The 14,551-nt window shown below is 37.9% G+C and overlaps 1 protein-coding gene across 3 annotated transcripts in view; it reads right to left on the minus strand.

Moving 5' to 3' along the window:
• Window positions 1–14,551, minus strand: part of mcama (melanoma cell adhesion molecule a) — a 60,907-nt gene that overhangs the window by 3,217 nt on the left and 43,139 nt on the right. For 2 of the 3 annotated variants that reach the window (XM_082548456.1, XM_082548458.1), the window contains exons 7-14: window positions 13,364–13,491; window positions 11,853–11,997; window positions 11,190–11,305; window positions 10,804–10,945; window positions 6,358–6,488; window positions 6,023–6,164; window positions 3,353–3,388; window positions 423–549 (exon numbers count right to left, since the gene is read on the minus strand). In XM_082548456.1, the coding sequence (XP_082404582.1) occupies window positions 423–549; window positions 3,353–3,388; window positions 6,023–6,164; window positions 6,358–6,488; window positions 10,804–10,945; window positions 11,190–11,305; window positions 11,853–11,997; window positions 13,364–13,491 (967 nt within the window). The remainder of the gene's footprint in view (window positions 1–422; window positions 550–3,352; window positions 3,389–6,022; window positions 6,165–6,357; window positions 6,489–10,803; window positions 10,946–11,189; window positions 11,306–11,852; window positions 11,998–13,363; window positions 13,492–14,551) is intronic. The other variant, XM_082548457.1, reaches the window with a different exon arrangement.

The raw sequence follows: 14,551 nt of genomic DNA on the forward strand, positions 1-14,551 counted from the left end.
CAAACATCTACGATGTGCAATTTAATTGAGTTGATATTAAACACAGAAAAAGCATGTTTTGTGCTTTATATTGATAAAGAAACAACCTGGGTGTTAGAAAGCAGCACAACTTTTATAAATCACCCAGAAAACTAGCCACACCTGTCAATGCTCTTTAGGGCCTATTTAGTAAATCTGGCCCTCACAGAGTAGCTGGAGGCTTCAGACTGCTCTAGATAGCCTGTTTCAGCCTGTTTTTTCAACTCTTTTATCTCTATGATGCAGACGTTGCTAATATACTAATATCAGGGACATGTGATGCCCGTGAGCACAGAAGCTCCACCTTACATTTTGTTTGCCATGGGCAGCAAGTTATAAAGTTTAAGTGTAAGAATGAGCACAATCGGTCACCTTTAAGCAGAATGAGTAGAGACAATACTTACATCTCCTGCTTGCCAGAGCGTCCACAGGGGATTTTTCCCTTCTTGTGCAGGAAGTAGATTACACTGCCAAGGAAGGCCAGCAGCAGCAGACACACTATGATCACTACAATGATCACCCCACTGCCCTCTGCGTCACAAAAACACAGACAGAGGACACACTGATCATAGGTTCATCTAAAAGGTTAATCAGGTTAACCTAGTTAACTTTATCAATAACGTTTCTGTTTACTGGTTCAACCTGCACATAACAATCACACTACACTGAAGATACATGATTTACTTTAAATCACTCAGTGCTTTCGTGCCTGTTTCATAACATCACTGCAGTCGCCGGAGGAGCTTGTACAGCTTAGACTTTAACAACATGAATATGAAACAGAAAGACGGTGTCACATGTGTGGTGTTGTGAATTTTAAAGCTCTACCAGGGACTTAAAGTGTAAACATTATTGTAACGGCAGCGTTTTCTACTATTCTTCTCTTTAACTTATCTCTTGCAAAACCCTGTAACTATAAGGAAGTATAACGGGGTGTATTTACATACTGCATTACTTGCTGCTCTGCTACAAAGTAGTTTATTTAACAAAGTTCTTCTCTTTACGCGTAAGAAATAATTAACTGACTGTGAAATTATGTCTATTATATTGTCTCTATCATTTAACTGGCAGTGGACGCTGCAGTGCAGCAGGACTGTATGAAAAATCCTTTATTCATTCATTTATAATCATCATTTATTTTGCTCAGCATCTGTGACCCGTAGCCCTAATAATTGACTTCATTTGAATTGCATTATCCATCCAGAATGTAGGGGAGCTGTATTATCACGTCGAAGTCTACTGGAACAGCATTTGTAAGAAGTAATAGACTGGTGGGAAATAATACGAATATTTTAAAGGAAAAACAAATTCTTCCAGGGTAATATTGTATTTTGACTCAATGTGTCATTTCAAGTCCGAAATAGCATTCCTTGATGGCTTTTTCTCACCTCATAAGACTTGCCTGGTTGCATGCCATCATCAAAAAATGTCTTAGACACCTCATGTAGCGGTAACTATCACAAATGTTGTTTTAAGTACTTTGGGGGTGTTTATATGCTGGTCTGTCTGTGACCAATCCTGTCAATGGAATAGTGATGCAGTGATAAAACTTTACCGGTTTAGTAGCTGAAATAAAAGTGAAGGCAGGCATAGTCCAATCAGTGGGCACTGAAGGCATCAGAAACAGAGGCACCATGCCATCACTGGCATCCCACAGCCCTGTTACTCATTAATTTTAGTGTATTTGTAACTCACAATAGCAACAATCGTTATCTGATGCATAAATATGTAATACAAAAGCTTACATCCTTTCCTTTTAATCAAAAGTCTTTAAAAAAACTTTTGCTACATATCATACAGCCACTGGTACATCTGTGTAGTCTCTCTGTGTCAGTTCATTGTATTGTCCGGGTCTTCTATGACTACAAAACTAGCAACAAGGCCAGGTGGTTATAAACTGATCTGCATTTTCTGTTCTTTTAATAAAATAAAAAACAATTAAACGCTTCCACAGTCATGTGTTCCCAAATCTAACTCCAAATTTCTAACAATCTCAAATAAATTTTGTAGTTTGTATAAATTCCCTCGACTGCACTGCTCTAAGCCTTCTGAATATATACTCATTGCAATAAAGATGACAGCTCTTTGTGTCACGTTTATCTCCAAACAACAACGACAACAACAACGACAACAACAACATCTACGACAACGTAAAAACTACAAATTTAACCAAGTGGCTTAATAGCCTCTTTAATAGAATTCTTAACCTTTGCATAGGTGCGTGGGATGAGAGGCTATATAACCTTTGGCACTGAAACATAATTTTGCACAAACAATGTGAATGAGACACTCAGCGTGCAAAGACATGGACAGAGAGGTGACATGGGCAGAAGGATTAGAATAAAGTGATACTATTATCTTTCTATTCTGCTTTCCTAGAGAAAGATGCATCCAAAGCCATCCAATGTAAGGGAGAACTACTAAGAAGTTAGTTTTGAGGACTTCTTCAGGTGTTTTTATACCCGTGGACACACTTCACACTTCACAGTCAGAATTCAAAGGTCATGATATTTTTTTTGCATTTCATCCACTGAAATATCCACGAGTGTCCTGAATCCATATAAAAATTGGGAAGCACACCAAACACGGTGCATAGTGTTAATTCACTCTAAAAATACACATAACTGCAGTATTTTGAGTCCAGCCAATCTCCATGTGAGATAACTACAGCTCCCGATAACGCAGTAAATAAAAGTAAACAAGAATTTACTTCCTATGAGCACTCTACCCTAAATGGAGCACACACTGGGTTTTTTACTGTTGTTTTGGTTCCTTTGTATGGCCCATAGGGCCGATGAAGATTTAACAGTGACTGCTCAGATAACGTCAGAAAATTACTTTAATGCCCCTCGCCACAAATAAGTGCAAATTTTCCAGGTATGTAAAAATCTGCTGTAAAACAAGAGGGGTGTCTGGAAAAGTCAGTAAAAGTGAGACAGTGTCTGTTTTTAGTGTTTAATAAGTTATTTTATTTGTTTTAAAAATTCTGGTATAAATAAATAGTATTTGTACCAGGGCAGAGTGTTTGGTCTACGTACCATTCTAGCTTCTGCTGTGCTTGAATTTGCTGGTGTTACGATTTTTTAGTCTATATCAAACAGAATATTTAATGTGCCCACAGGCCATCCCAAAGATCTGCCAGCGAACCAAAGACAGGACTCGTATCGAGTCACTGAAAAGGATTGATAAATAATGTATGGACTCATCCAACCCTTCACTGTCACACACAAAACTTAAGTCAAAAGCGTGAAAACTGAGACACAAGTTGATAGAAAGTGAACGAAAGAAAAATAGGCGTCTTTAACAAGAAGAGACTGAAGGGCAATAATCTTACCAGGAGTGAAGGGAGCAGTTGTGGTGACCCTGGGAACTGTGAACAAGTAGAACAAAACTTAGAGCGGGTAGCTGTTCATGTCTACCAACATCCGCAGAGCACACACAGACACTCAGATTTAACTGGATTCTTTTCATTTATTATAAAAATCTACTTGGACTGTGTAACACAAGTTTCTGAAGCATGCAAAGCACTTTTCAAAGAATCAATAATGAGTCACTCAAAGATGTTCAAAAAGCTACTTTAACATGCGCCCTTATTCACAAGGGGTCGCCACAGCGGGTAGCTCCACATATTTGATTTAGCAGACTTTTACGCCAGATGCCCTTCTCGACACAAACCCCGAGGGATTTGTGTCTCCTCCTTGGACCGGAGCAGGGATTTTTCACTTGTTAGATATTTGATCATTTAAACAAAGATCAGTTTATTAGCTGGAACAAGGGAAAGTTTCAGATATTGTTTAAAACATAGCTACCAGTTATTGAGTTCAGTTTGGTAGCTGCAGGCTTCTTTCATTTTATTCAACTGAATGTGCTTTTTTTTTCTTTTACTTCGATCTAAATCTGAGGTTTAATGCAGCAGCCTTCAAGCAATCACAAGACTTAAAGAGATGTTAAAAAAAGAAAGAAAGAAATACTTTGGTTTTTCAAAGATATGTTTGAAAATATCCATGATATCCAAGAATCCATGAGAACCTTTTTATCAGTAATCATAGGGAGACGTGTAATTTTCTGAGAGGCCAAAATAGGTAAGAATCACTGCATTTATGTGATAAACTAAGGTGTGATGTATTTACTGTGGTCTAAACCTCTTAACAATCATTACCACTGACATTCATTCAAATTAAGTCTGATACGAGGTGTCATCATAAAGCCTTTGTGTGACATCCGTGTCACAAATGTCATGTAACATCCGCAAGTACCTTAAGAGGACACATTTTACTATCACAGAGACTGTCGAGGTGGACCGGACAATAAAACAAAAGAAAGCTTTATTCTGTCAAGGAATAGAGCTGCATCTATATTTCTTACAGAAGGAGACACAGACAGAGACTTTAGATGCTACTGTAAAATTTTAAACCCTTTTGCTATCTGTGACTAGAAGTCTGACTTTGTTTATCCCTAATCTAGAACTAACCTGCTCTGGAGCAGATTAGTACAAGCCTTCAGTCAGGAGCATGACCAGGAGCATGCTCAGCACATTCATTTGCAATATGAATTAATTGCTAAGGGTAAGATTATAAAAACCAAACTTCACGAGGAAACCACGTGAGCAAGTGGTGTGCACCACTCTAAGCCATTTTCAGTCATCACTCACCCTACTCGAGTCCCTGTAACTTTGTCCTTCAAACCTAACTTCCAGAGAGAGATTTTAAAGAGGGAGGAAAGGGATTTGGGAAGCTCTGCCCAAGGAATGACTTTAAAGGTGAGATTGGTCAAATTTAAAGCAGGTGTGTTTTTTTGATTTTTTATGGATGGGGGAGTTAATAGCTTCACCTCATGAATGCATTCTGGCCTAACGGGTCTTCTGAAAAAAAAAAAAAAAAAAAAAACAGAAGACATGTTAGGCCTGGGCTTCTTGGGCTGAGGAGGAGGGAAAGTTCACCAAACCTTGAATGATTTGGGGGCTACAATAAGTTCATCAAATAAGAAAGACCCACGCTGAGTTACAATTATAGTGCATGAGAAGTAGTGATGTTTGGTTAAAATGTGACAATCAATTTTTTGGTGTGTCCTCAAAGTGCCTGAAAAATGCATTTAATCTATTTAATACTAAAAAGTCATCTGCTTGTTTTATATCATCTCACGGTACCCTGAGACTCTTCTTTGCAGACATGTATGCACGCAAACATCACCACATATATTTGTACCACATTTTCTCTATATTGCTTATTTTATTGTTTTTTATTATAATATTCATGTTGAAAGTCCAGCGTGTTTTTGAAAGTCGTGTATTTTCAATGTGCAAATACGAAGGAAATCAGACACTAACGTTGTGCACTGGGACGTTACTAATGATTAAGAAAAAGTATGAAGAAGATGTTTGAGGGCTTTCTCCATATGTGAATTCACAAAGCATAATCAACACACCAGCAGTGCCTCTACAAAATGTTTCATTTCTCCAACTGCACAGATAAAAGGAATCAGCATTATGAATACTGAGCAAATGACTTCTGATTAGATTTAGGAAAATAAATGTTTTCTGGAAAAACCATGTTTCCAATCTTTCCTTTTGCACAGTTATTACAGAGCAGGCGGCTAGTAAGTAAATGGAAAATGTATTTGAAGATTTAATGTTAGAACCAGGGCGAGCTAATGATGTTCATTCATTTAGACTTGAAAAGCAAAATAAGTTTTAAGTTTCAGCACTGATGCTGCCTGGAAGAGGTCAGAAAATTCTGTCCTCTTCATAGCTGTACTTTTTAACTCCCTTAATTAGCCAGGAGCCAAATATTGTGCAAGAGTTGTGGCACTGTGTGTAACAGTCCTGTCAAATGGGAATGCAAGCTGGAATTAAACGAGCTAAAAGATGAAAGAAAACTTGTAAAGCTCTTTAGCACCGAGAGTTTCCAAACTAGCATGCTGGAGCAAAGGTTAGCATTGGGAAAACATATATGTAAATGAAGTCATAGTTATAGTGTTCTGGTGTAAGTGAGAGAGAGGCACTTACTGGCTTTGATTTTGAAAATCTTGACGCCAGAGCCCCTGTCACTGGAAACGTTGCACTCAGCGGTGATGTCCGAGGTGACTTTGACCGATACCACGCTGTGAGTCATGTGCTTATGTGTTTTTTTATCCACTTCATGCCAGCTCTGTGGAGACACACAAACACACTAACTAAAGCTGGACTAAAGCTGTTTGAGAATACTGTAATAAATGCTAGCATCATCGTGACATGTAAACAATCATAACAAATCGAGCTAGCTTCGACTGAACATGAACATTGTAGGACAAATGTCATCTCCCACTGTGAAGTAAGTTTGCACTGCGAGGCAGACTAAGTACCTGGCTGCCAGTGATGTTCCAGGAGATGCTTGGCAGTGGATTGCCCAGAGCCTCACAGCTCAGGTTCACCACCCTGCCTTCCACTTCATCTAGCTGGACCTCCTCCTCTGAACCCACCAGTTCAGGACCACCTAGAAGCACACATAAAGAAATGAAGATCATTACATGTCAGTGACAACACGGTCAAACTCTCACAGCCTTAATGAAGTCTTTCTAGTTTAAGTTCTAAGAATCACCACAAATCCCATCACTTGGCTGACATTTACTGTAATTAGTTTTCAGGGCAAATCAGAGGGATGTAAAAACAGAGGGAGCAAGTCATGACCAATAAAGAGAGTGCAACAAAAACATGTCCACATATCTAATGCTGTTTTCACAATTCATTTTTTCCCTCCAGGTCACATAGGTCCTCCTCTCAATAACTTCTCTCAGAGAAACTAAAGGGCTTTGCTGTTATTGCCCCCAGACTCTAGAGTAGTCTGCCAGCCCATGTAACAACCTGTGCAATCAATGACGCTTGTACGTCACCTCTAAAACCTCAAAACTGCCTATTTTAGTCAAACATTTGTCGCTCTTCAATTTCAACAGTTTTTCCACCACTATTAGAGTTTGTGGGTTTTTTTTAACCCTATGTCTAAATTTTATTTTGCCATGTTTATTATATTTTATTGCTGCTATTGTTCTTGTGTTATTGTAAGGAGACCTTGAGGGTCTTAAAGGCGCCTATAAATAAAATGTATTATTATTATTAATATTATTATTATTAGGTATATATTTATTTTTATTTTTGACTTATTCTGAAATTGTTCTTTTTTTTGGAGACCTAGAAAACACTTGGGGTCAACTAATAGTTATAAAATGCATTATATGAATAAAATTGACATGACTTGATATGTGAACTCTGAAGAATGCAAATCAAGTCTGAAGTTGCCCAAAGCGCTCTTTTCTCAAATCCAACAGATGCAGGACACAGAACACAGAAAGCTCGATGCATTCTGCACGCTGAAAATACTTTTCAGCGCGGGGTGGTGTCTGACTAGAGCATGCCAAAGACAGAACACATGACTGCTGTGAATTCTCCACATAATTATCTGCTCTACCCAAACAAATGGGGAAAATTCTTTAATGTGTTGTCTGAGTGATTTGCACATTTGCAATCTAGAATGGAGCTCCTCGGGGTCATTTCTCGAGTATTTTACAAATGGTGTGTAAAAGCTCGATTCTCAGGCACAGAGATAACAGTCCTGTTTTAGAAACCAAAAACATCCACATTACGAGGTTGCAGGGATGGTAAAGTTGAAGTTGCACAATTGTCACCCAAGGGTCACAGTTTGTAAAGTGAATAGTTTACTAAATTAAGTTGATTTTCACTCGCTTTAGTTCTGCTTTCAACTACGGGCTGACTGACTAACAGTTACCAGTTACCAACATCCATTATTACTGCAATATATAACTGCACAAAATGCTAAGAAACAATTGCTAAATAGCTACAGTAGTAATTTGTACACTCTTTTCAAAAACCTTAAAACTGAACCTTTGAGTCAATTCATGCAGTTGCAGGATGGTGGAAATTATGAGTGTGACACAGTCAAGGCCCATGAATAGCAGCAAGTTGGTTAAATGGGGGGAAATTATGACTTTTTTTGAGTGGAGCAAACCACCATCTAAAGAAAAGAAGAAAAAAAGCACAGGAAGTCTTGCATAAGCTTGTCTTGTGACTTCAGTTGGATGTCAACAGCCCTCAGTACGAGCACTTCATCTGTCAGTAGACGTTCTCTAACACTAGCATGGTGCCAACCAAGTGTGAAAGACGCCCTCAACCAAACATGTCTTCTCAGAGAAACTAAGTTACTTTGATTTATCTTTATTACAATTTTCCAACCTCACCTAATTTTCACTCTAATATTGTTTATTTCCCATTGGTTTGTCGTTATTATTATTATTTTTTCTTTTTAGTCACGTTTCATCATTTTCTTGGCTCTCCACTGGGACCCAATCTGTGGATCGCACTAAACCATCCAACCAGTAGCATTACTGAGAGTTGAAAAACTGTCTAAAGTCTTTCATCTTTAATAAAATGATCAGCGTTCTGTTCTACCAGGTGTAACAATTGAGTTTAACATCCAGGCATCCATGAAAATGGAATTTATGACCTTTAACGGAGTTAGAAGTTAGCAGGAAGTTAGCTCGCTAGCTTCTATCTAAATACAATATAGCATGTCCTGACTGCGGGGTTTTAGAAACAAATTAAAACGTACAGCTCTGTTATCACTTCCAACATAACTGAAGACAGAAAACTAAACAGCAGTGACGTTTGTAGGGTTACTGAAGTTTGGCTAGCTGGTATATAATGATGTGCTACGTGACCGCTAGCAACACAGCTATGTTAGCATAATATAAACAAGCTAACTTTTTTTCCACTCGATAAAAGTTAACGTGAGTGTTCTCGGTGGTCAGGAACAAATGTAATCGCATGGCAGGATGCTGTAAAAGGACCAAACTTCAGCCAGGAGAACAACTGAGATAATCCATCCACAATACGAGGTTAGTCATTCATATACTGCTGCATGGGCTGGGCTGTAGTTACATCCTAAGGTTTTAAAAACTGAGCTTAAATAAATGATTAGCGGTAATAAAAGCCGAGGGAGGTCAACAGTGATCACTGACTGTTTTAGGAGCTTTTTGAGATTAAATAGAAGAAAATGCATAACATTAAACATGTTAGCGACACAAAAGCCATATTAAACGCAGACTACTTTAGGCCTGGAAGTAGGATTCGTGATGACCGGATAGATAGTTAGTTAGCATATCGTTAAGGCTGGATCAGGTGAGACCGAACCCACCCTTGTTAAGCTGCAATAGCCTTAAGCTTCTGGGAATTTCCCATGATGGACAAATGTTTCTTCTTCACTCACCTCTTTTCATTCTGTGCCTTTATAAACTACTCTGTATTAGTTATTATTAATCTCTGGCCCTTTTCCACAGTCTGTCTTTTGTCTTGTCTCCCCCAACTCACCATCAATCAGGCAGAGGTTAGCCCCTCTGTGAGCCTGGTTATACCAAATATTAAAAAGGTTTCTCCTTTCCAATGTCATCAATGTCACTGCCAAGGTTGTGTGATTGTTGTTGTTTTCTCTGTATTATTGTAGGGTGTCTACATAACTCTCTCTCCCTCTATATACACACACACACACACACACATATATATATATATATATATATATATATATATATATATATATATATATATATATTAGGGGTGCAACAATACACAAAATTCACGGTTCGGTTTGATACTTTGGTGTCTCAGTTCGATATTTTTTCGATACAAAAAAATGTTCATGCTTTTTTAATTTGTCATTTATTAAATTTATAAATATATATTTTAACTCAAAAGTACAGTTTTTAAATTTAATGTTGCTGAAACAACAAAGTAATAAAAAAATAAATCTATCTGATCGAGAAATCACTCATCTTTGGAAAAGAGAGTTTATTACAGAGAAATGGCTCTTTCCAAAATAAAAGCTATACTATACGCTTCTTCTGGGCTATACTCTCAGCAGCATATTAAACATATCAGGTCCCCATAAGGAGAATCATGTGCTAACGGCTGTCTAAATGACTCAGGTAAAGTTTGTAGCATGCGTGCTTGTTGTTTTTGTCTGCTTCCACTTGTCTTTGCACTAGGATGATGTCGGCGTAAATGTGCAGTCATATTCGTTGTGTTCCCACTAGTGCTGTCAGCGTTAATCTCATTGAAATGATGTTAACGCCACAACACGGCAAATCTCCGTTAACGAGCTACCGCGGATCGCCCCGTGCGTGGGGCTGGACTGCGTCAACACGTTAACGTGCTAACGCAGTAGTTCCCAGTAGTTGAGCATTGTGTTGCACATCCGACATACAGTTTTACTTTTGTCCATGACGCGCTTACCTTCAGGGTCATACTTCACATGAAGACCAAAATAGTTCCAAAGTCCAGATCTGAATGAGGGTGGGGGAGGTTCAATTTGCCATGTTGCAACGAGCTTAGCTTCTGTCTTGCTAGCTTGTGCTGCGCTCAGTGGATCTGCGCTCGACAGTACAGCCTAGGCGGAGTAGTCGAACGCAGATCCACTGAGCTCTCAACACAGACAGCATCGTCAGAAGAAAAGTTGATAAAATAAATTTAAAAAAATTGTATTGTTCGATATAAATGCGTACCAAACCAAAAGAACTGTATCAAACGGTTCAATATCGATATGAGTATCGTTGCACCCCTAATACACATATATATATATATATATATATATATATATATATATATATATATATATATATACACACACACACACACATTTACATTATATACATATAATACATCAAATTGGGGGGAAAAAAGAAAAACGATTTCCTTGCAAGTAAAAGTGATGGGAAGTTGTTCTAGCAGTGCAGGGGATTACTAACCTTGGACGATGATTTTAACAAAACCGTTGGTTTTCAGGTTAGGCAGGGAGGGGACCGTCACCTCACATTTATACACCCCACTTCTTTCATAGGTGGCATTCTGCAGGTGGAACGTGTTCCCTCGACCCACCACCATCCCATCCTATACATATCCACAGAAAAGATGCACAAACATAAAAAAAGGCTATGATAGCTGGTCAATCCACTGTGGCTACTACAGAAACATCATCTCATCTATTAAATAGACTGGAACAGTCGCAGAAATGTATCTTCCCTTCAAGGAGAACTAGAACAGCAGTGATGTTTACTTATTTCTGTTTCTTTCTTTTTTACTCTGATCAAAGGAAGCAGCTGTAAACTCAGTGTTGTGTTTTAAAGGTTCATACCTTGTACCAGACAGTAGATGTTGAGCGGGAGGACAGAGCATTGCAGGTTGCAGTCAGATCTTCTCCTTTGTGCATTAACTCTTCATCTTTTGGTACCACAACAGCTGTATCCAAATCTGGACACAAGAAAAAGAGACAAAACAAGATATGTGAAAACACAGTTTAAAACAGGCTGTAATTAACAGAGTAAAAGAATCTGTGAATTAAACTTGGTTTTGAACCAAAAAATATGCAAGCCAAGCTTGCCAATTAACAGAAATGCAAAACTCAAAAGTCTGCAAAGACAGGCAGGAATTACGTCCATTGAGCTGTTGGGCAGCTTTGAAGGTTTAATAGTAACAGCAGCTTAACATCCCCCCAAAAAACCCAGAACAGCAATGAAGAAACCATGTACTGTAGAACAAAATACACAGAATTAAAATTAAAAGCCTTTTTTCTAGCAGAAGCAGAAAGATTTACTTTGTGGTAAATACAGGATATGTCGAGTTTAAATCAACATCAGAGCTTCTTACTATAATATAAGAAAAAAATATTTAAAATTAGAGAAAGAAAGTCTTCAGGTTTAGAGGGAAACCTGAGAATTATTAGTAAACTTTCATTTGTACAAAACTGTTTCCTCCCATATGTAAGTATGTATGCCATTCATATCAAGTTGCTCCTTACAATGCACTTTGAGCTCCACTTCTCCTTTGACTTCCATGACGCCATCGCCTTTCAGAGGGTGACATTGGTAGGTGCCGCTATCTTTCCGTGACACTGATGACAGGATCAACACATCCCTACTGCTCTCGAAATTCACATCAGGCTCCTGCAACAAATACTTTCATTTTAATTTTCATCTAAATACATTTTACTTTGGTGTAAAAGCAATAACAGGTAATAATAGTTTGCCTTTGACTTCACTGTACCATATTTGGGCTTGATTAAAAAAAAAAGATAAATGCCTAATTGAAAATATTATTGGCAGGAAGCAAAAAAGCAGTAATTGACTTTTATCTATCAAAAACAGAATCTGTGGTTGGCAAAGAGTTTCCTCAATCCTCTAGTGAATCAAGTAGTCTTTTGTGTCCTCTTAGAGAACGACCAAAGACAGACTCAAAATTAGTAACTTTAAACACAAATATTTGATGAATTAAAAGCAGATCCTTTCTTGTAACCTGCTATCTTAGACAGACAGTCACTTAGAAAAAGAGTTGATTTTTTTGTCCAACTTTACCAAAATCTTCTGAAGGGACAACAACAAAGTCACCCACTATTTATGGGTGAGTCCATTAATAATAAGCACATATGGCCAGACAATTACCAAGTGTACATACGAGAAAGCAAAACTAAAAGGCACATAATGTCTGTTGCATTATTCATTACAGTGCAAAAACATTCTGTATACAGCTATGATACAACTGTTAATACATCATGAAAGGTCTTATGGACATTAAAAGTGATGGGGTGAGTTATTAAAACTTTTCAAGATCTGTTTATCTGAAATTCCAGAAATTGGCTAGAGTCAAGAACACAAATTTTTGTTTCACCTTCATAAATACTAGTATGATCAGGACAGTGCAGTAAGGATCTTGTAACAAAAGAGTTCATTTTACAGTTCTGTTTATCATTCAATGGATGTTCCACACTTCAAACGGCTTGACTGACATCATTTTTTTACCATCTTGTCTGAGTTTTTAGCTGTTACTGTGTGAATAAATCATGTAACCTCGATGATGGCTTAACAAAATGGAGAACTTTTCTTTATTTTCTCAGAAAAAAATCTTTTCCAATTACTCTTATGTGCCCAAGTCAACAACCGTGAATAAAAAACCCTGACAGCCAAGTTAAGAAAAGTTGACAAAAGTGGACAATACAAAAACTCAGCTCACTGCCACTTCAACTTTTCTTAATTCGGCTGAGCTGAGGTTTTTCATTGTCTATAAGTACAATGAGTGCGTGTCTGACATGGGAATGAGTCCTACCCATGAGCCCTGTCATTGTGGCCTCTGGTCTCAGACCCCAGCCTGGACCTGCAGGGTCAGAGCTGACAGAGTCTTCATAGACCTTGCACACTCATGTCTACATGGGTCCCTGTGAGCTATGCATATCAAAAACATTCCCTACATGTCTCTTGTGTGTCACCCATTCTCTCTCTGGGACTTGCAGGATGAGAAAAGGCCGTCCATTCTTACTTCTACTTTGTTGAAAATGAAGTGCGGTGGGGGGTTGCCATCACCCTGGCAACGCAGCTCCACAGTATCCCCCTCTTTGACCAAGCCCTGGGGCGACTCCTTCCAAAGCTCCACCATGGTGGTGGGGTCTGTACGCACACACAAAATCAAATTAAGCAGGCTTATTCAGCAAGCTGTTAAAGTCACTTTATAACGCCATTTCCATATTGCTGACAGCACAGACTGCATTTGGCTCTGCCTGCCAATGAAGGAAAGAGGAGATACTGAGGCTGTTAAAATTCTTATAGGTGACGGAAATTGAAATGAAGTTTGTTTTGATATTTATTTTTAGTGAAACAAGGTCATTTTATGAGTTGAGGACATTTTTAAAAAGTTGGGGCCCAAAGAAGAAACTACTGTACTACTACTGTAAACACCATCTTAGGATGAGTATGGACAGATGCTGTGAAAGACAAGAGACTTATTTTGGGATTTGTGTGATATTGTCTCTGTTTTGATGGCTTTTGTTTTTCATTCTTACAGAATAAACTAAACCAGCATGGTTAAAAATGGTGAGCAATAATAGCTGTAGCTTCAAAAACACCTTTTTGTACATTTCGATACAACAAGCATAAACGTTAACAAGTAATCACTGCAGCTCCTTTGATGTGTGTCTTATGAATATTCCACCGACTGTGAGCAAGTTCAAACAAATTAGCATCTATTACAGTAAAATGAAACACAAGCAGCTTCCTTTGAGGATGAAGCCAGTTACCCAAATACAAAACAAAGGAAAAGGATTTCATATATATCCAAGGTGTTAATATTTCTGTTACGTTATGCTCTGTTATGACACTACATATAAAAAAGTGATAATCAATTAACAACAAATGCTATAAAACAGACCAGAATGTTAGCTACAGTTCAGCTCATGATACATCACAACTCACAGGTTAATGTGATGTTTGAATACTAGAAATAAGGTTGTGAAATCTCTTTTAACAAATTATCCTGTACATAAACAAATTCCCACAAACCCAGTTAACCTGGATAAACTAAAAGTTTATAAATAAACTTGATGAAAGACTAATAAAGTCATAAAGAAATAATTGCTTGACGTTATTGCTTCTAAAGATGGTTCTATAAGCTACTGAATCTTGGGTTATATATTTACTTAGTACACTTATTTTCTTAAGTTTACATGACAAT

Source organism: Aulonocara stuartgranti, assembly GCF_965226115.1.
Source record: "Aulonocara stuartgranti genome assembly, chromosome: 10".
Lineage (NCBI taxonomy): Eukaryota > Metazoa > Chordata > Actinopteri > Cichliformes > Cichlidae > Aulonocara > Aulonocara stuartgranti.